The 20,384-nt window shown below is 51.0% G+C and overlaps 10 protein-coding genes across 10 annotated transcripts; 6 read left to right on the top strand and 4 right to left on the bottom strand.

Annotated features, from left to right (window-relative positions):
- Positions 1 to 108: 108 nt before the first annotated feature.
- VTN49DRAFT_1239 (uncharacterized protein) lies at positions 109 to 1,528 on the bottom strand (the record flags this gene model as incomplete). Its single annotated transcript, XM_069408832.1, has 2 exons — positions 109 to 492; positions 548 to 1,528. 2 exons carry the CDS (start codon positions 1,526 to 1,528, stop codon positions 109 to 111), a joined length of 1,365 nt encoding a protein of 454 aa, XP_069270279.1.
- Positions 1,529 to 1,929: 401 nt separating this feature from the next.
- VTN49DRAFT_1238 (uncharacterized protein) lies at positions 1,930 to 2,801 on the top strand (the record flags this gene model as incomplete). The annotated part of the gene is made up of 2 exons (XM_069408831.1): positions 1,930 to 2,097; positions 2,151 to 2,801. The coding sequence occupies 2 exons, from the start codon at positions 1,930 to 1,932 to the stop codon at positions 2,799 to 2,801; spliced, it is 819 nt and encodes a 272-aa protein (XP_069270278.1).
- A 372-nt stretch (positions 2,802 to 3,173) lies between these two features.
- VTN49DRAFT_1237 (uncharacterized protein) lies at positions 3,174 to 5,305 on the bottom strand (the record flags this gene model as incomplete). Its single annotated transcript, XM_069408830.1, has 3 exons — positions 3,174 to 3,305; positions 3,366 to 5,030; positions 5,081 to 5,305. 3 exons carry the CDS (start codon positions 5,303 to 5,305, stop codon positions 3,174 to 3,176), a joined length of 2,022 nt encoding a protein of 673 aa, XP_069270277.1.
- A 305-nt stretch (positions 5,306 to 5,610) lies between these two features.
- Positions 5,611 to 6,983, top strand: VTN49DRAFT_1236 (uncharacterized protein; the record flags this gene model as incomplete). The annotated part of the gene is made up of 5 exons (XM_069408829.1): positions 5,611 to 5,628; positions 5,688 to 5,973; positions 6,030 to 6,266; positions 6,325 to 6,585; positions 6,640 to 6,983. 5 exons carry the CDS (start codon positions 5,611 to 5,613, stop codon positions 6,981 to 6,983), a joined length of 1,146 nt encoding a protein of 381 aa, XP_069270276.1.
- A 227-nt stretch (positions 6,984 to 7,210) lies between these two features.
- VTN49DRAFT_1235 (uncharacterized protein) lies at positions 7,211 to 7,537 on the bottom strand (the record flags this gene model as incomplete). Its single annotated transcript, XM_069408828.1, has 3 exons — positions 7,211 to 7,270; positions 7,326 to 7,403; positions 7,460 to 7,537. The coding sequence occupies 3 exons, from the start codon at positions 7,535 to 7,537 to the stop codon at positions 7,211 to 7,213; spliced, it is 216 nt and encodes a 71-aa protein (XP_069270275.1).
- Positions 7,538 to 7,948: 411 nt separating this feature from the next.
- VTN49DRAFT_1234 (uncharacterized protein) lies at positions 7,949 to 8,260 on the top strand (the record flags this gene model as incomplete). The annotated part of the gene is made up of 1 exon (XM_069408827.1): positions 7,949 to 8,260. One exon carries the CDS (start codon positions 7,949 to 7,951, stop codon positions 8,258 to 8,260), a length of 312 nt encoding a protein of 103 aa, XP_069270274.1.
- Positions 8,261 to 8,742: 482 nt separating this feature from the next.
- On the top strand, positions 8,743 to 11,379 carry VTN49DRAFT_1233 (uncharacterized protein; the record flags this gene model as incomplete). Its single annotated transcript, XM_069408826.1, has 1 exon — positions 8,743 to 11,379. One exon carries the CDS (start codon positions 8,743 to 8,745, stop codon positions 11,377 to 11,379), a length of 2,637 nt encoding a protein of 878 aa, XP_069270273.1.
- A 926-nt stretch (positions 11,380 to 12,305) lies between these two features.
- On the top strand, positions 12,306 to 14,030 carry VTN49DRAFT_1232 (uncharacterized protein; the record flags this gene model as incomplete). The annotated part of the gene is made up of 8 exons (XM_069408825.1): positions 12,306 to 12,341; positions 12,418 to 12,736; positions 12,789 to 12,862; positions 12,917 to 13,001; positions 13,059 to 13,265; positions 13,345 to 13,605; positions 13,672 to 13,763; positions 13,821 to 14,030. The coding sequence occupies 8 exons, from the start codon at positions 12,306 to 12,308 to the stop codon at positions 14,028 to 14,030; spliced, it is 1,284 nt and encodes a 427-aa protein (XP_069270272.1).
- A 494-nt stretch (positions 14,031 to 14,524) lies between these two features.
- VTN49DRAFT_1231 (uncharacterized protein) lies at positions 14,525 to 14,737 on the top strand (the record flags this gene model as incomplete). The annotated part of the gene is made up of 1 exon (XM_069408824.1): positions 14,525 to 14,737. The coding sequence occupies one exon, from the start codon at positions 14,525 to 14,527 to the stop codon at positions 14,735 to 14,737; it is 213 nt and encodes a 70-aa protein (XP_069270271.1).
- Positions 14,738 to 18,281: 3,544 nt separating this feature from the next.
- Positions 18,282 to 19,905, bottom strand: VTN49DRAFT_1230 (uncharacterized protein; the record flags this gene model as incomplete). The annotated part of the gene is made up of 2 exons (XM_069408823.1): positions 18,282 to 19,388; positions 19,447 to 19,905. The coding sequence occupies 2 exons, from the start codon at positions 19,903 to 19,905 to the stop codon at positions 18,282 to 18,284; spliced, it is 1,566 nt and encodes a 521-aa protein (XP_069270270.1).
- Between the last annotated feature and the right edge of the window lie 479 nt (positions 19,906 to 20,384).

Here is a 20,384-nt window from a genome sequence, read left to right as displayed (position 1 = left end):
ATCAGCCCTAACCCTATTGCGAAGAGGCTGAACTCGCATATGCGACATGGCTTTAAGGTTCGAATGAATCTTTTGGAGGAGCTTATATGGACAATGAAATTCTAAGTACTAAGTTGACTCTCCCTGGTAAATATGCCCCTCCTTTCCAATTTTAGCGGCGGCTGGAATGCCCTTGATCTCGCCAATGTGACGAGCATGGATCGCTTCTGGCCACTTTGCGGATCCTTTTAGACGATGAAGTGTCGAGCGCGTACGGTGCTCTTCCTCGATCACATCAAAAATCTCGTAGCCTTCAATCAAAGTTCTGACAGCAGCGGTTGCCTTGACCAAAGTGTCCTGTCGTTGTTGCATGGCCAGTGCGTCCTGCTTACGACTTTTATCAGTCGACATCGTTGCAGCCTGATGTCCAGCATTCTCAGCCTCAGTTTGGAGTATTCTCCAGAATTGCCAGCGTGATGTTTGGAATATAAAGGTTCTCAGAATATCGGAAGCCTGCATTGTGTGAGCAATTCACCCTTCACCCTTCACTGGCAGGAGCCTTGCACACCTTCTCCTCGAGGTAGTGTAGTTCCTCTCCGCCATGGGAAATGAAATACTTCAACATTACGATTCGTTCCCGGTCAACAGTTGCTCTTTTCAGCTCCCGTAACAGCGAGGCGATATCCTCGGGACCTTCCATTGTCACCGCGAATCCTGAATCCCTGCGCCCGTCATGGGCGGAAGTCGCTGCTGAATAGAGCGTCGCGGAGCCTCCATTCGTAAAAGTGTTGGTAAGTACGGTGGCTTGATCTTCACTGAGATCCCATGGCTCAGCTCCCGGCCGCACCTGCTTCTTAGCCCGCAGTCGGACCCAACGTCTTCGACGAACAAATGAGCGGGGCCATGGGTGGTTGCCATGCCAGGCAAACCGTGACCCAAAAGCGAACGAATACTGCCACCCTTCCTCATCGACATCCCCAGACATGTCGACATACCACGACGGCCATACCCACTTCCAGCTGGGATCGGGGACGTCTGCGTTTGTCACATCCACGGGGCTCTCCCTGTGATCGCCGGTTACCCAAGCCGGTGGATCGAACTGTAGAAGCGAGCGGTGGGAAAAAAGGGGGACTCCAAAGATCCACCACCCTCGCTGGTTCTCATAGAGAATATCAAGCCTTGATGAAGCCGGCGGATTGCCGACGTTTCCCTCATTACCAACCTGCCCAGTCGATGAAGTCACGCCAACTGATCTGCCATCGAAGAAATCTCCTTCCAATGATCGTCCCGGCGTCAAGGGTTCTCCTACGACGGCTGCCGAGGACTCGGATTCAATGCCATCTGCTGACGGAATGCCCAGCCTCCCTGGCTGCCATTTTGCGTATTTTCGCCTCGCGAGACCACTCCTCACAGAGTGTCTCGTCAGACGTGCCTTCAAGGATGATGTTCCAAAGAGAGAATCACCACGGGTATCCTCCCGATTCAGGGAATCCGGTTGTGTGTTGTCAACAAGGCCGATTGCAGGTGCGCGTTCGCTCTCCGTGGCCATTGTTTACACTCTGCCATGTGGGTGAGGTCATGCTTTGATGAGTATTGATCGCAATATGTGTGAAGATCAAGATGCGAACATCATCACAGAATACCATGCTTTGCCATGAGTCCATGGCTCTTGATTCAGATGGTCACGAGCATCAAGGCGGAGATATTCGAGCGCCATGCCGTCATGGGCTCAGGGCTCACCGCTCACGTCAGTGGGATTACACGCCTAACCTGAAGAGTAGTTACAGAAATACCGGTAACTTCCTATCAAAGCTAGTTTTCAGGCTATATTTTACACTAATCCAAATTCGACATTAACGTAAAACTGAACTCCGCAGAGATAAACAACTGCGAGCCAATTTCATATCCCAAGTCCCTCTGTAATTCCAATGCAGAATAGTCCAATGCAAGATGCAGGCTCCTCATTATCGAAAAATTGAGCTACAGTCGCCAGCTGATCTGACGTATCTCTACACCAATGCGGTAGCCCAAGCGCGTCAGAAGCTGGACCTACATCTCCCGCCGAGCGCGAATGATAACGATCCCCTCAAGGAACGCGTAAAGGAGCTTGTTGACGAGGTACGGAGACCACGCCCCAATTCCGCTGCTCCATTACTGAGTTTTGGTGGCAGTTTATCAAAAAAACATTCACCTACGCGTCCGAGTCCATCAGTATCAACGGTCTCGATTTCCACCCCAGAGAAGCAGGGTCAAAAAACGCTAGCAACGAACCATTTCCCTTCCCGTCTGCGTTTACTGCCCAAGAGACTGTCGAGTACGAGCCATATGATACGGAACTCGCGTCGCGCGTTACCTCGCTCTATGCGCAACTGGAGTCCCTAACGACAACGGTCGCACAGCTGCGCCGCGAAGCGCCCCGGAATGCGGCAAAGTCGTATGCTGATGCGCTGAAAAAGGCGCTTCAAGAGGAGGATGAGGAGGCGCGACGGTTGGACGAGGAGGAAGAGCAACGAACACGTCCTCGTCATCACGGCCATGACGAGGACGTGGAAATGAAGGACGGTGAAGGGAGCAGCAACATTGACCCGTCGTGGGAACTGAAGATTCCCTTCAACACTAAACAGGAGGAAGAGCGATGGCGCAATGGTGAAATGGCGAACGTTTACTCGGACGCGTTGCGGACCTTACTACGTCTTCAGGGAGAAAGCGTCGGCGGCGAGGAAACATCAAGCAGCACTGATCCGGCGCCGCGCGCTCTTGCGACATCGATGGGGCTCGCCGAGAGGGCTGGAAAAGCGGCAGAGGTGGTAGAAAAGATATGACGATGATGCGTTCGTGGAAATTTCCTTCAAATCGAATGTTGCACACAATCTCCTTTACTGGGGATGGCGCTGTGCGCAGGCATTCAGCCGGCCGTGCAGAGCTGATGGCACTGCACGTTGACGGAGCGTTTCTTCCTTGCTCCTCAGAACTCGGTCGACGCATCATCGAGTCCGGCACCGAACTTCACCGTTTAAAGGGATTACAAAGAACGGGCTTGGACTGATTGGATTGGGTTTGATCAGACCTTGACCTGTGCGCGAGACACACTCCGAAGGACCAGCAGCGGAGCCCGGATCCGGCCTATCATCGCCGGTCATGCATTGCGCCATTTTCGGCCAACACGACTACTTTAATGTACAGCCGAAGAAAATCTATCGCATCCGATAATAGTCGGGCGCGTACTCTACTAGCCAATTCCTTTCAATCTTTGTGATGTCGCGAATGTAGATCTTGTCGCCCGTTTCAAGAATTTCATGAAAGATGACCCAGTCGGCTTTTCGATTCTACGAAAAAGTTGTTAGCCTGTGCCAATGATCACCCACGTAGAACGAAAGAATACTTACAAACATTAACGAGCTCGGATGAGCATGAAGAGTTAGGCCCCCACTAACAGTCCGAAACGTCCCGTCAGGCTGCATCTTCGCGGCATGCGCAAAGAATCCGGTTGTCAGACATCTTCGGATCTTTTCTGGCTTGTCCGGGTCCGCCTGGGTCTTGAAGCCGGACAGACTCTCATCCACTGACAACCCAAAACGCTCTAGGTGGCGTTTCAGCTGTGCCCTAATGCTAACAGCACGGGTGAGCGACTTGTAGTTTAGGTTGTGATCTCGGCACCATTTCGCATCCTTCTTGCCCTTGGTGACAAAGGCATGGTAGACGTTAAGATAGGTCAGATGGTCCCCCTCTTCGACGGCAAATTTCCTCCGTGAGCTCTCGGCTGCACTCCGTTCGCCGCCATCGTGCTGCACCCAGATACCACCCTGCAAGCTGACCATTGCGGCAATAGAGAGGATCTCGCTAAGACATCCGAACGTGGCCGCACTGAGGAGCACTTTGCCCATCATGGGTTCCAGGGCCAGCTCGGCCATGCGGAACCCGAGAGGTTTGGTCAGCTTGGCATAGTCATCCACGGCGCCGAGGGAATACAGCAGCTCCAGTGCGCGGATGACTAACTCGGCTGGAGGTGATGTCAGGAAATCAAATCGTACAATGTTGTCGATTCCTAGGGCCTTCAGCTGCATGACAACAGGAGCAAGGTTCGAGCGCTGAATTTCCGGTACGGTGGTGTCTGGCAGAGATTCGTAGGATTGCTGGGTATACAGCCGGAAACATTTCCCCGGTTTTGTTCTGCCGGCCCGTCCAGCTCGCTGCGTGGCAGATGCCTTTGAGATGGGGACTGCGGTTAGTGTCTCGATTCCGGTTTGTGGGTTGTATGCTCGGAGTTTGGCAAAGCCGCAATCCACAACGTAGACGATCCCGTCAATGGTCACAGAGGCTTCCGCAATGTTTGTTGAGACGATGACCTTGCGTGCATTCTCTGGAGTGGGTTCGAAGACATACATCTGCTGCTCAACTGTCAAGCCAGAATACAAGGGCAAGGGCATCAATGTCTTGGCCTTTGGATGCAACATTGCGGCCCGCTCGGAGATCATCTGAACGGTTCTTTCAATCTCTTCGCGGCCGGTCAGGAAAACTAAAATATCACCATCTCCTTCTTGAGTATGTATGTCAAAAACAGTTTTGACGGCTCTTTCAATGTAATCCTCCGCGGGGGTTTCCAAGTAGAGGATATCCACGGGATACATTCTCCCTTCAAGACTGATAATGCGGCCAATGTCGCCGCCTAATTCTTCTTGCTCGCCGTCAACTGACAATTTCTTGTCGTCGCCGGCAAAAAAACGAAGAAAGTCCTCAGCCTGCAGTGTCGCGCTGCTGATAATGATCCGCAATTCAGGCCGCTTTTTGCGAATCTTTTTCAGAATGCCCAGCAAGACATCAGTGCTCAAAGAGCGCTCATGGGCTTCATCAACCATAATAACAGAATAGCGTGACAAAAGCGGGTCAACCAATGCTTCGCGGAGCAGCATGCCATCTGTGAGAAACTTGATCCTCGTCTTCGCAGACGTGACATCCTCAAATCGGATCGAGTAGCCCACTTCCTCGCCTACATTACAGCGCATTTCTTCTGCTACCCGCCGGGCTACTGTAGTTGCTGCGACCCTCCGCGGCTGTGATCTGTCAGCCTGTTCTCTGAACAATAAAACTTCGAGTGACACACCTGAGTAATAGCAATGACCTTCCCGTCGGCGGTCCATCCTGCCTGGTCAAGGTACTGTGGAAGCTGCGTCGTCTTCCCACTGCCCGTCTGACCGACAACAATGGTCACTGGGAATGTCTCGACAAGATATAATAAGCTATCCCTGTGTCGAGCAATTGGCAGGAGTGCTGGCGGCTTATACAGGGATGGGATGAACGCCGCCGACAATCCCGAGTCATCTGCCATGAGGACTGACAGCGTTCAGTGAGCACATTGATGCGCAGCAATGGACAGGTAGCGAAAGTACTATAGAACTGGATTCTGACTTCTCTAATCGACTCTAGAATCCAAAGCTGCTGTCTGTGAAGATATTGATTACATAAGCATAGCTATCTTCGGCCTCCACGTTGGTGTGGCGCATGTTGAATTGGGATCAGCACATGAACGCATCCCAGGCGTGGGGATTTTAGGCTTCTACTTTTCAGAACGACCTTTTTATTATTGCCCTGACTCATCTGTGTTCGCTCAAAGCCATCTTTGTTAAGACAGCCATGGCAGATTCAGGCACTGTACGTGGGAGCTCTCGTCGTGTTATCAACTGCAACCTGCTGATGAATCCAACTCGCAGAACACGCCCGCTGGCGGATTAACCAGTCCCAAACCGGAGTCGCCAACCACAGCGCGGCCACTGGACTTTGACGATGACCATGATACTGGCGTTTCTTCGACGCCGGCCCAACAGTCACCCCCAAAGACTGAAGTTCCCCCGCCAAAGCCGCCCCGTCCGTTGAGTCCGCGACAGCAGGCAGAGGAAACGCTCAAGGAGGCGTTTCCCACAGTCGAGGCTGCCGTGATCAGAGCTGTTTTGACTGCAAGTGATTACAATATCGAACGGTCGTTCCATGCACTGCTGGGTACGGTTCGCAATGCCTTGTGGTTGACAGTATGTGGTACTAATGTCCGTTATCAGGCATGACGGATCCGAAAGCGCAAGCGGAACTGCCGCCTCCCCCTCCGGCGAAACCACCGCGACCTGTTACATCCACGACGCGGTCGCAATTGGAGCAGGATGAACGCCTCGCTCGTCAATTGGCGGAACATTACAATGGACCTGCACGGCATCACCATCCCCAGCAGGGTGGATATAGAAGCCGGCAGAGATATGATGACTACGAAGAGGAGGAGCGGGAGCCAAACTTCTTCGAGGGTATGCCGGCTCTTCCCCGATCGAATCAACTTCAGACAGCTGACCTGATCTCCGATAGATGAGCTGCCAATCATCCGTGAAAACATCCGCAAGGGCTTTTTGGAGACGCAATCCAAAGTTAATGCGTGGGTGCAGAGTCTGAAGAAGAAACTGGACGGTGAAGAAACGGACGAAGAGGATGACGACCATTACCAGCGCTGGCGAGGGGACGGTCGACCTAGACGGAGCGGAGAATCGGGACGTCGTAGTGAGCCATACGATGAAGACCCTCGAATCATCAGTGATAACTTTGCTGCCCTGGAATTGGAGGATACAACAGGTATGATACTCAGTCCCTATGATACAATTTCGATCGCACTGACAGTGACAGTAGTTCCGCCGCGGCCGCCGAGACCGCAAGGCAACCCCTCCTCTCAGTCGACTTCGCAAGAACGGAGAAAGGTCGCGTTCCAGGAGGGCCCACCAGAGTCGATCAATGACACATTGGATGCTCGAGGGCAGCCCAAACGAACCCCGAGCGGCGGCAAGTCGAGCAAATGGCAGCCGCTATCCACAGTTGACCCGTCTCCAATAAACGACAACGATCCGTTCAGTCTGGGAGACAGTGAGGATGAAAGGGAGACGAAGAACAAAGACTCCGGCACGGATGAGGATCGGGTCAAAAAAGCCACGGCAGAGGCGATGGCCGAGGACCTCGGATCAAGCGCTAAGAAATAGGGAGGAGGTGCCACGAAGCGATTATCGTTCCATTATAAGGAGTGGGCATTTTAAGGATCGGATTTGTGTTTGAGATATCCCTTGGTGAAGCACTCGAGTGTGATCCGGGCAGTGTAACTCTTCGAAATACCTTATCCGCATTACTTAATTGTAGTAGTATGATCGTGATTCCCGATAGTTGAAGTCATCAACGTAAATGACCGTACGATTGCCTTTCAGACACGTGGTTACCGGTCACCCGCTCTTTGTGTAGCGGCTGCTTCTCTTCGCAGTTCTTGAATAACAATCTGGGACGTGAAAACCATCAGCGGCGAACCCCAGCGATCGCGACAAGCAACGTACCGCAAGCGCATCAGGTTTGACACCGTTCTCGATCAAAGACACGCATAGCGACAGCTCGGTGCGGTCAAGATGGGTGTTCTGCATTTGTTAACCAGGGCGATTGATTGTTAAGTTTGAGAGAAGCCGACGCGCACCAAAAGGGTTGAGATTTCGTGGAGGATGTCAATGACTTCGCGCGCTGCTTGGCGCTTGTCGTCCTGCTGGGATGGCATTCCTTCGGTAGTGGGATTAATGATTTGTTGTTTCTGCTCACCAAAGATTTGACGGTTTGGAAAACACTCTTAGCTTGGGCTGGGTTTCTGGCATTGATAGAGGCGGCCTTCCCCTTATCGGCCCTAATCGTAGGCCTGCCCTTAAGGCGGTCGGCGCGAAAACCCACCAACCACCCCCGCCAACAACGCCAATTTTTCATGATTCTCAGTGGCAGGGGGTTTGTTCACGAATTACGGATCATGGCTGATAATTTGATTATTTCTGACCTCCATTCCCTGGGGCAAAATGAAGCAATTGACATTCTTACACGCATTTCTCGCATAGAACGGAAAACGTTCCCATCAAACGAAGCTTTCGATTTTACTCCTGATCTATGGCGGAAAAAACGAAACACAACTGTCATCTACATGATGGACGAAGCCCCTGCAGCTCTAGCGGCATATGCCGTCTACGTGCGACAGAAGGGGCTTGCCCTCCTGCACAAGATTTGTGTCGCGGAACCATACCGACGAAAAGGAGCAGGCCAGCGACTGGTGCAGTACATCCAGCAGCGACTCCAGAAGGAAGGCTGTCAGTGCATTCAACTCTGGGTTGACAAAAATCGTGAACCGGCACGGAGATTGTACCTCCGGTGCGGCTTTCTGGAGCGAGAGGAGGTCCCGGATTACTATGCGCCGGGGCGAACAGGCATTCGCATGGTTTATGAATACCGGAATGCTTAAGGGCGGCGGGGATAAGATGCCGAATGATTTTATTATCAGGATCTTGACGGCTCCTTGAATGCAGGGTTTGGGAAACCCTTTCCAATCGCCCTTCCTCCCTTTCGTGCTGCCAGGGGTTCCCCTCGCCATTGTGTGGAATGCCCCTTGCGAGCATCTCAGTAGTCCTTAGAACGCGCACCTAGCAGTCTTCCACGCGTCAGGACGGTGTCGCGGCCAGATTCATGCACTCTCTCTGACTTGAAGAATTCTCGCAAGTATGAATAGTTCGGAAAGAAGACAGGAGTCTAGGGCTATCCTTTGAACCGTGCCCTCATCATGGACCGACTTTTGACCCCCTTCTCCCCTTCAGGAAGTCCGTCTTCTGGAATTATCTTTGGATTATGTCGTTGAATTGTACCAGTTGGCTATGAGTACTCGTTCTGTTACTGCGCCTCTCTCGACTACTACACAGCGACCTCAGTCACATTCAGGAATAAGCCACCATGCCACTCTTAGTTGCTTTCCTAGCACTGGCTACGATCGCGACAGCGATGCTGGCTCCAAACTACCCAATCAATGCGCAGTTGCCGCCAGTCGCTCGTGTGTCCGAACCATTTGAGTTCACTTTCTCTCCCAGCACGTTCATCGGTGGCGGTGTAGGGTTGACATACACACTAGTTGAAGCTCCCCCATGGCTCCGAATTGATAGCGCCCGTCGGATGCTATATGGAACTCCGGGAATTGAAGATACCGGTGATGCACAGTTCCTCCTAGTTGCGGTAGACGCCTCCGGGTCGAGCTCCATGAGCGTGACCCTGGTGGTGTCCAAGGAACCCGGACCAAAGTCCAAGGAATCTTCGATTCTCTCCGAGTTGTCCAAGAATGGGCCGACATCTAGTCCGGCAACAGTACATATGTACCCCGAAAATGCTTTTGTTCTCGATCTCAACGCCTCGGAACTGTTTACCAACACTGACGCGACGACGACCTACTATGCGACGTCCGGCGAGAACTCGCCCCTTCCTTCGTGGATCGGGTTCGATCCGGCAAACTTCCAGTTCTGGGGAATGACTCCCTCCATTTTGCCATCTGAACCACAAACGTTCGAATTCAAGATTGTTGCATCTGACGTGATTGGTTTCAGTGCGGCCACTGTTAGCTTCGATATCGCCGTCGGGCAACACATCCTTACTTTTACACCACCGGAAAGGACGCTCTATTTCAACCCGGGTCAGCCATTCAGCACTCCCCATTTCAGAGATGATCTTACGATCGATAATCAGACTGTGTCGTTTGAGGATCTGTCAGTAGTCAAGTTCGACGGCCCATCGTGGCTCTCGCTGGACGATCAAACTGTCTCACTCAGCGGTACGGCTCCGGAAAATTCTGATGGCGAGAATGTCAAGGTCAGCGTATTGGACCATTTCCGGGATAAAGCGACACTCGGTATTCAGCTGAAATTGTCCCAACTCTTCTCAAAAGGGGTGCTGGACTGCAATGCTACGATCGGGAAAGACTTCTCATACACATTTGACAGGCTCTTATTAAACGGCGATGACGTGAAATTGGATGTTGACTTGGGCAATGCGCCTTCTTGGGCAAAGTACAATGAGAACAGTTGGACGCTGTATGGCCACGTCCCGGATGATGCAAAACCACAGAACTACTCAATAGAGCTCGTCGCGCGACGAGGGTCAGTTGGAGAGTCGCGGTATCTCAACTTGAATGTTTTTGAGAGCGATGTGGGTGGGGTTGAGAATCAGAGCTCTTCAGGAAGGATGACGCACGGCCCAAAGGCAGGTGTTATCGCCGTGGCCGTTGTTGTCCCTGCAGTTCTTGGGGCGCTCTTGACTTTTCTCTGTATTCTTTGCGTTCGTCGCCGTCGTCGTAAGATTGAGGCGAACCAGGAAGTTTACCACGACAAATTATCCGGGTCGCCGGATATGCAGAACTCCGGTCTGGGGCAGCGAGATGAAGGAGCTGCACCGGCGGGACAAGGAACACAGCAGCGCTTGTCGAGCTCAACCGATTGTTCCTTACCTCGTTTAGAGCTTCCATCGCTATGGGAAACAGAGTCTCTTACCAGTAAGGAACAAATGACGCCCAGGATTAACGATCAAGCTCCTCGATCGACATTCGATTGGGGAATTATCACGGACGAGAACCAGCCAAATCAAGGAACACCGAAGCGAAGAAGTACGGCGACGCAAACGTCTCCGTGTCGACGGAGCGAGCGGCGGAGTTCGAGACGGGAACCGCTCAGACCAATCCAACCGCGATCGATTAACAGAGACTCCGCAGTGTCCTTCAAGTCAAGGCGTTACTCGCGACAGTCTAGCGGCATCTCGGTGGCGTCAGGGCTGCCCGTTCGACTGAGCGGTGCTGGCCACGGGGCGGGCGGCTTCGAGCCACCTGGAGCAGCTCTGCCGCGGCTCCCGCGAACCTCTTGGGGCGACGAGACCGACATTGAAACTTTAGCCATGATGTTCCCGCGACCTCTCTCGCGTCAGCGGCGAATCAATCGGCAGGTATCAAGGGCCAGTTCACCGTCGCCGGAGCTAGACTCTTTGGACGCATTCATCCAGGCTCGAGCTCGAAACCGCAACTCGGGAAATCCATTGTTTGCGTCACGACTGAGTAGCCGGCGGTCAACTGTATGTCGCTCACTCGAAAGGGCTCACAGGAGCTCGAGCATGGCAAATACAGCTCGCTCTATCTCGAGCTACGCCGATGAGCGACGCCAGGGTCACTCCGCGTCAGCAAGGTCGGTGCCAGTGTATGAAGATCGCCAGCCCAACTCAACGGTGGCCACGGGGCCCGCATCTCCGATCTCCAAAACACAGCGAACGTGCAGAACCGCAGACAATCGGGCCCGAATGGTGAAGCGCCACACCGATGCGATTGAGGAGATTCCCCGACTCTGGAGCTACCACAGTGTGAGCCGCTATGCGTTTCCGGACTCAGCGACAGAGTCAGCCGACTCCCTTGATAACAACTTTACCGAGTACCGAGAATCTGATGGGGAAAAACGACCCTGGTACCGGCAGCTGGCGGATACTGACGAGATTCAAAGTACGGAAGGGTCGGGCCAACTCTCGAGCAAGAGCAGCAGTTTCCAGGGTGATTTGGCTTTTGTCTAGTCTATCCTCTTTACGTTCTCTTGCATCCACATTGTTTCATCCCTTTTTCGTCTGGTAGCGTGATCTTGACGGTTGTCTGATCGGAGCTCTTTTCTACGAGTACATTGAGCAGGATACTTGATTCTTAGAGGATACTTAGCGACAAATGTATTTAAATGTTCCAGACCATATGCCCACAAGCTGTCAAATGCCCCCCGATGGAGACGTGACCTTCGAAATCTCCGACTGGAAAATGGAGAGCTGTCGGTATCGGCCTTACCGTTATTTTCCCCTAGCTGGTTCGTCCCACACCGGAACGAACGGGACGAAGCCGTAATACCAATACACGGCCTAAACGTCAACCATACCCTTTCCGGTAAACAACCAAGCATTTTCGTCATTTTCGCTCGATCCCGCGGACCGGTGTACCTCTAGAGGACCCTTTTCCCCCCTCTTTTCTCTGGCTGGAGAGATCGGTCTCTATTTTTGCCTGGAAGGGAAGAGTTGCAAAACCTATCTCTATTCCCCTGTGATCTAGATTCTTTTTCCTCTTTCTCTTCGTCTCCTATTCTTATAATCCCGCAGAAGCCGACCTGCGGCCGACGAGCACTTGATCGCGGCCCAGACAGGCCACACCCCACATCCTCAAACTCCCGCTTTCTGGTCGCTTACTACATCGATCTCTCTCTGAGCTGAAAAAAACTAAAATAGACTAAGACCTCCATTCTACCCGGCAGACTCGGTGCGGACGATTCACGTCGTTCTTCCACGGCTCTCTCCCACCCATCGCATCCCTCTTCTCTCCTCCGGCCCCGAATCTCTGATTCTGCGGATGCGACTTCCGGCTGTCGCTGGTTCTTGAAGTTTGCGTCCCTTCCCCCCAAGCCGCATTGCCAGTTCTCCTCCTCTGTCCTTGTAAAATCAAGCCGCCGTGACCAACGAGAATCATGGGTCAAACGCTGTCAGAGCCCGTTGTCGAGAAGGTATGCGCTGATCGCGCTGGTCGCTCTTATCTCTTTTTTTCGACACTTGGCATTGGACTGATGGGCATAATTGCAGACGTCCGCCAGCGGTGACGATGAGTGCGTACTCTACGGGCTGTCAGCCATGCAGGGCTGGCGAATCAGCATGGAGGACGCCCATGCCGCTGTTCTAGACCTGCACGCCCGGTATCGAAGCAAGACTGGAGAACCCACCCCTCCCGATCAGCGGCTGGCTTTCTTCGGTGTCTACGATGGCCACGGCGGCGACAGAGTCGCGCAGTTTGCCGGTGAGAACGTGCATCGGATCGTTGCCGGGCAGGAAGCATTCGAAAGGGGTGATGTCGAGCAGGCCCTCAAGGACGGTTTCCTGGCTACGGACCGTGCCATCTTGGAAGGTCCGTTATTGCGCTCTCATACGTAAGGGGACTAGAGCTTACCCGTATATAGATCCGAAATATGAAGAGGAGGTGTCCGGCTGTACGGCGTCCGTCGGGGTTATTTCAAAGAATAAAATCTGGGTGGTAAGTTTGGGCTCTGGGATTTTCCAACCGTAACGCCAGGTTGACCGGTTCTAGGCCAATGCCGGCGACTCGCGATCGGTACTCGGTGTTAAGGGGCGCGCGAAGCCCCTGTCTTTTGACCATAAGCCGCAGAATGAAGGTATTGTCATCAACATCGCTTGCATACTGCGTGGCTTCAGGCTAACGCGAGGTTCAGGCGAGAAAGCGCGGATCAGCGCTGCCGGAGGTTATGTCGACTATGGACGAGTCAATGGAAATTTGGCTCTGTCTCGAGCCATTGGCGATTTTGACTTCAAGAAGAGCGCCGAACTATCCCCAGAACAACAAATTGTCACGGCTTATCCTGATGTTACCACTCACGAGATCACTGATGATGACGAATTTCTAGTCATTGCTTGTGACGGTATGTCTTGTCCGGTGGTCTGACATCGTTTTTCAACCTGTAGCTGACTGTTAATCTCTTTCCCATTGGCTTGGCTTAGGTATCTGGGATTGCCAATCTTCCCAAGCCGTTGTCGAATTCGTCCGCAGAGGCATCGCCGCTAAACAGGAGCTTCATCGTATCTGCGAGAATCTGATGGACAACTGTCTCGCGTCCAACTGTGAAGCCGGGAGCGTGGGATGCGACAACATGACGATGATTATTGTCGGCCTACTGAACGGCAGAACAAAGGAGGAGTGGTACAACACCATTGCAGAGCGCGTCGCCAAAGGCGATGGGCCCTGCGCTCCTCCCGAGTACGGCAAGTTTGACGAGAGCACCTGAATTATTCCGCTCATAAGCTGACTTGAGAATCTCGAATTTGCAGCCGAGTTCCGTGGCCCGGGTAACCGTCGCCAACTTGAGGACAGCACTCACGACTATGATATGGAAATGGATAGCCGGTCAAGAGAGTTTAGTGTACGGGAGGGCCGGATCATACTGCTGCGCGATGACACTGAGTTTCATGATAAACAGGAGGACGACGACATGTTTGACCCGGCGGAGGACAAAGATGACGAAAACCGGGGGCACACGAACTCGGTCGACTCCGGGAGCGGCAGCGCCGCAGGTAGGTCGCCCGGAGGTCCTTCGACGACGAATGCGAATCACGCATCGCCCGTTTCGGTTACGGATTCATCGCCGGGGCGAGGAACCGTCGACAACGAGGCCGCGGTCAGGTCTTAGTTCTGGCACAGCTTCACCCACTTTTGGCATTCCCCCTTTTTTTTCGTGTTCTTTTTTCCCCCTCCAACCAAACCCCCCCCCGTGATTTGAGTGCAACGGATACACTATGCGATGATGATGATGATAACGCCATGACACATCGATTATGCGACGGTCTTGCTCGGCTTTGCTTTTGTCTCGTATAGGCCCGACGGGGTCCCTTTTGAGATTCTTTTTCAGAATCATGCGGTTGTCTCTATGTTTCTCTAGGCGCTTCATATGGCCAATCGACATGTCATGATCCCTCTGTGTGTCTTCCTTTCCCCAGCACTGATTGACCTAGTCATATCTTCATCCCCTTCCTTATATTGTAACATCTGCCTCACTCCATTATGCCACTCACTGTGCCTCTTCAGATTTTCCAACGTGGTCATGGATGGTGTGCCGGAGAAGTTTAGGGAACAACCGCTCGGGTTTCTTGCGAGCTCTGCGGAGGAGTGACTAGAGGAGTACAGATGAGATTGATCACTGGGGGGTGTGGTGGTTTCTCTTCCTGGCGTAACCGGACATTATTTTCTGTTCATGATATTTTGTTTCATCTGGTATTATATGACTTTGAGTTACTGTTAGTCATTGTTGGACTGGATGCGCCGTATGATTTCAGGCCTGTTTCATTTTACTTCCCCTTTGAGTTGTATGTTGACTTTCCAGATTCGGTGTGCCCGTGAATAAGAATCAATGTCTAGATGAAGAAAAGGGTGTGTTGAGGTCGGAGGGACGAGGTATGTAGATAGTTGCGTTCCCATCCGTCAGTCATAATCGCTGCGGACTCATCATCATCACGAGCGGTGCATTGGATGTACAGATTATTAAGTAAAGGCTGAGATCTACGAGATTGTGACTATGAAAAATGGGCATCACAGTATACGTGGATGGCGGTTTCCAGTCTCCTATCCATGTGATCCCGCCGGCTAGACTGGTAACTCAATTTCTTCCCACTGATATAGGTATGATTCGAACCAATCTTGCGAGTGGATCCCGAGTCGATGAACGGCCGTTCAATCCTTGATCTTGGAGGAGGACTACAAAAATACTGCAGTGAATATGGATAGCATCACACAACCCGCATTCTACGCACTAGGCATATATCATCTTCCCTCTGTCATAGTCAACGGGACACTGGCGGCGGTCGGTGAGTTGTAATTCGAATATGTGAACTCGTTTCGCAACTTTCGAAAGGAATCCAAAACGTAGTTTTCAAAAGGACGGACGGATTTACCCTTATGGCGAATGGGGATCCTTGTAAATCAAGTTCAGTCCACAACATCCCCCGACAGTGATTCCTTTGACAGCATCTACTGACAGACTACGACTGCGCACAGCATGCTACGATCCAGAATCAGTTAGACAATTTCGAAATTCAGAAATTGAACCCCTCACTCATAAAACGAGACCCCGACATTTGACGGAAGAAGTTACCCACAACTGTCAACCAGAAACCCGCTCAAACTTCTGCAGCAGTTGTTTGATTGCATTATTAGTATTATTTGACCCGTAATGATATTCAGCGCGCAGCTGGTGATGCGCCCCCAAGCGTCGCTTCTGTCGTCAGAGAAGCTGCATCCAATGTCGATACCGTCGCCGCGTGTAACACCAGGCTGTGGCTAGTACAGCAATACGGATAAGAATGAACACTTTTCGGCGTCCTCTGAAGTCAGATGCGGAGTTGGCCACTATGAAGAATCAATCGTATGCTTGGATCGAGCCATTCGAGCGGTTAGGCGTTGATTGCTGAGGGTGTGCCTCTGAATTTGCGACGCGCCAAACGCGTTTCGATGAAACACATGACAGCGGCAGGAGATTCACTGACTCTCAATCACTGCGTCTAGCCTATTTTGATAGGTAAATTTACAGATTCCGTACCTTCCTTGGTCGGGGTAGACAACCCTAACCCTAGCCCATACTCCTGACCTCCCAGCACCTTCCCTTCTCACTTGTCACATGATAAATCACTCTGAGGGGGCTCAAACAACCGCATTGCACTTGGTAGGATTTCTAATGCACATGCGATTTCGTAACCATACATTTCCTGCAAGACTCCTCGGTTTGCTCATCCCATCTGGTTGCCTAATTTAGGAGCACGAGCAGAGAGAATCCGACAATCAAAGGCACTCGCAAATGCCATCCGCATCTGATGGAATGCGATATGGCCAATCTGATTGCTGCCCTTGACCACGGAAGAATGGATTCGTCTGCTCCAAGCAAACGAATAGATAGGACAGGACCGTTCCTTCCCGTGATGGACAACTCTAAACAAGTCGAGAAGGTGCTCACCGAGCCGACAGAAGGTATATAAGTCTCCTACATGTGTTCATGATTTTACTTTCATCCACCGTCACCGGTTGGCATCAACCTTCGGATCATGCCATTCTTCAAGTATAGATAATCTACTAGATGCAGTACTCTGAACTGAATTGCAAAAGTCCGTCCAACACCATGATGCGGTGCCAGTGCCGAGTGTTTTCAGCACTGTTGGGTGAGTGCTCCTGCCCGAAATTGGAAGTGAGGCCATCTAACATCCAATTGCTGGGCAAAGACATTCATGAGGCACCAACATGTTCAAATAATTCGCATCTTTCGTGAAATTTTCTCGAGTTCCTATTTCCTCAACGGTTACTTACTCCGTGGGAGAAAAACGGAGTGCGTGGTATTTTCATTTTGGGGCAAACATGGGCAGCAGTTCAAGTTTATCAACAAGGGAGAGTTCTACGAGTTCACCCCTGAAGAGGACGGGCCACCAAAAATCGTCAAAAAAAGCAAAGGCCATACAACCTTAGTGAGACAGATCTTGTCAGAACTATTGATCCAATGATACCTTCGCCAGGAGAAATGTTCTAGCGTCGAGTAACTCACAGACTCCCAACGTCCTTCGGATAACAGATCTTTTCGACAAATTTTGGGTTTTGTATACAAAAGTTGAAACGATTGATGAGATCGCACTATTCTACGAGAGATTTTTCTTTGATGTCTAATAGGTCGCCTCAACGGAAAATCACTTCAAGATGCATTCTAATTGTCAACCATGTTCGCGCCGTTATCCTCGTTGTGGGATTGTTTGAAGGAAAATCCTTAATATTGACCGGTACGTATAGGCATAAGTATTACTCTGGTGTCATTTCTCGATTCTGTACAAGTAAAGATACTACTAAGCTGTATACCTGGACAGCGCAATCCACTATCGTGTTTATTCGGATGCCGCATAACTTGCTCATCCCTTGGACTTGGACGCCTCTGGTATCGTTCGAAGGGATTATATAGTTAAATTTAGTCATTCTTGAGTCTATTTCAACGCTACAGAAGAAATAATGGTGGGTAGCTCCTTTGAAAGAAGGGAGAGAACATTACTGATGATGGTTCGATAAGCTTTTTTAGGGTTCGGCTTTGATTTGTGAATGGAGTGGGTCCAATGTTAGGGTTCATTGACGACCTTGATTGGTCGACGGGACGGCCCGGCTGTCAGACCCCATCGATCTTTCCGACCGATCGGGACGTCGATCGCTTGGCTCTTCCCCACGGGGCTTATGCGGATGTCCGGACGTTGCATAGGTCTGTACTCTGTCTCTATGCGCAGTAGAAGCGCAAGACGTACAAGAACTGCTGTAGAAAAGCCATGGTTTCTGTTTGGTTGACTCTTTGTTTTGAAATGATCCGCTGACTTCAAGCAGATTGTGACATTCCCTACTACTGACTCAGCAGACAGCTGTACAAAGCATGGCGGGCAGTTTCATACGTTCATGATAATACTATCAGGTAAGGCATCTCTTATTAGCCGGTTCAATGTGCTAAGAATTCAAATCGTTTGCTTAGAGTGCAATTGACAGTAACTTAAGAGAGAACTGCAGAGAGGCTTTTCTCAAAAGTTCGTAAGTTGCTTCTTATTAACGCTTATTCAAACAATGGGCGCTCGCAATCATCATATTCTCCCTTTACCTTGACCGTGGACATTTGAACGTCGAATTGCTCCCTGTCCTCGAACTTTCTGGGCACAATGACTAATTTGTCTAACATCTAACTTCACGCACAACGTGCCGCTTTTTATTTTGCTTCCAAGACCATCCAATCAGCAAACAATGACTTCAAGATGACAAATTATCCGTGAACAAAGGTCGAAGCCAGCCAAGAAACCATGGAAATAACTGCCAAGACTTTGCGGGAAACACGACATAGGGAAGTACCTAAGGTAGGTACATGAGTATCCTCACGGGACGGACTTTACCGGAAAGCTAATTCAAGCTCGTTGTCATACTTTTTCTTGTCAGAGAGCTTGCGAGCCACGAACCCTGCAGCATCCTTGTCCCAGAAAAATGGCATAACCTTTGGAAATTCACTAGGGTCTCCCTCATCAAATTTGGGTCGAATCCTGTCGTAGAACAAATTGAAAAGACCGGTAGGACTAAAGAGAGCCAGGGTATACCAGAATGTGCCAGTTTCCCATGCACTGTTCATAACGTTGGACAGACGCGGCATGCTTAACTTTGTAGACTCCGAATAGCCGCACCTTTGTGTCTCTTCGGCAGTTAAGATGGCCATAAACTCAGATCGAACCACGTCAAATTCTTCTGGTACTATTTCATCGACAGCCTTGTTTGCCAGCCAATGCGGCAGTTGAACCATCTCAATGGGTCGAGAACAAGCCCATTCAAGATCCACCAGACAGGTGATATGCCAATCATCGTCCACAAGGATATTGCTCGGATGCAGGTCTGTTAGTGTCATGACAAATGGACCGCGGCGAAGTTCTCGTTGGAAGAACAATGGAAATATCGTTCGCATCGCAGCATGAGCCGCCATTTGACAGGCACAATCTGTGACATCATTCACTGCGTTTGGCTGGTGCCGAAGGCGATTATCATGGGTGCCGAGTAGATCTACCACGTACGAATCAACGGTCGAGTACGTGCAGTCGCGAGGGACATCTGTTGGGATCTTCTGGTTTTCCAAATCTTGCAGCTCAAGAGTAAGCGGCCGGTTGGTTAAGAACAGATATCCATTATTGTCGATCATAAAGGAGCCGATTCGCGGAAGGGGAATCCGGCTGATGCTGAGTAGGATCCGGGAGAGGTCGCGAAAGAAGTTGGCGCGCAGCCTGCTCTCCTGATGCTTGTCTAGCCATGTTTTTGAAAGCATCGTGCCATGTGTTTCTTCAATACATTCAATCAGCATGTAGCCGGCGCCCGTCACACCGTCTTGTGGCGTCCGTTGCTTAAGTTGGTGACGGACATAGTTTGAGGGAATTGGATAGCCGAGCCACGATAACAACCGGCGACGGAGGAGTTGGTAGCATCGAGGCAGAAATGGCAAGTTTTCGAGTCGAGTAAACTATTTTGCAGGTTAGTTTACAACATTGCCAAAGTGACTATGGACTGAGATGATCAACAGTTTCACCGGTCGACATGGCAAAGCCATATAAGCGTGGAATCGGCACATCTGGACAATTCTCTTGGAGCCATGCATATGTGCCGGCCTCACATCGGATCTTCTCATCCCCATTTCCAGGGCAAAAATCTTCACCCACACGATATGGAAGCGGGAATCGGAGAATGACGCGTTGTCCCGCTTGTTGTCTATTCTTCCAGTTTTCAATGGTGACGGGGATGCAAACATTGAAGCTGCCACAGAGCCATTCCTCTACTTCTGCCACAAGGCACGCGCCCGATGATCTCAGCCCGAGGTGGTGAGCGACCACGGTCTTCATCCACTCTCGCTGGCCATAGAGATGGGTGAAGAAGTTGATCATCTGGCCATAGTAGCCAAGTCGGTGGAGGACGTTTACCTCCCACTCTTTGGCTTTGGAGTATGTGATCTCCTCGCGGAGAAGCTGTCGTTTCTTGGGCATCGAACTTCGTGCCGAAAATGGACCAAGGCTTCTGTTCTGAACTCGATGTCTCCTCTCATCTGACTGTGGGTTGACATGGTTCACAACGACCATGTCCTGCTTCCTCAACTCTGGACGAGTACATCCCCTGCATTACTATGTACAGCTTTCAAAAGTGAATTACAGTTACCCTTGTTGACTGTGAGCAGGTCTGAGTTGTCAGCGAGACTGACAGATCAGCAGCAGCCCGAAGTTAACCGCATGTTGTGACTCAGGTTACAATAACTAACAATAACTATTATACAAGCTGACAGGTCATCCAGATACCCCCTTTTCTTGTCCGATTCATCGCCCTTGTGAATTTGTCTTTTGCTTCTAGGATGATTGTTCGATCACATGCCACCAGTCCAGGGCAACCTTGGCACTGCATACGACTACAGTAGAGATTCGGAACCAAAAAAAAAAAAAAAAAAAAAAAAAAAAAAAAAAAAAAAGAACTT

Source organism: Thermomyces lanuginosus (genome assembly GCF_041956635.1).
Source record: "Thermomyces lanuginosus strain ATCC 200065 unplaced genomic scaffold VTN49scaffold_22, whole genome shotgun sequence".
Classification (NCBI taxonomy): Eukaryota; Fungi; Ascomycota; class Eurotiomycetes; order Eurotiales; family Trichocomaceae; genus Thermomyces; species Thermomyces lanuginosus.
This window is presented reverse-complemented; position numbering and strand designations above follow the sequence as displayed.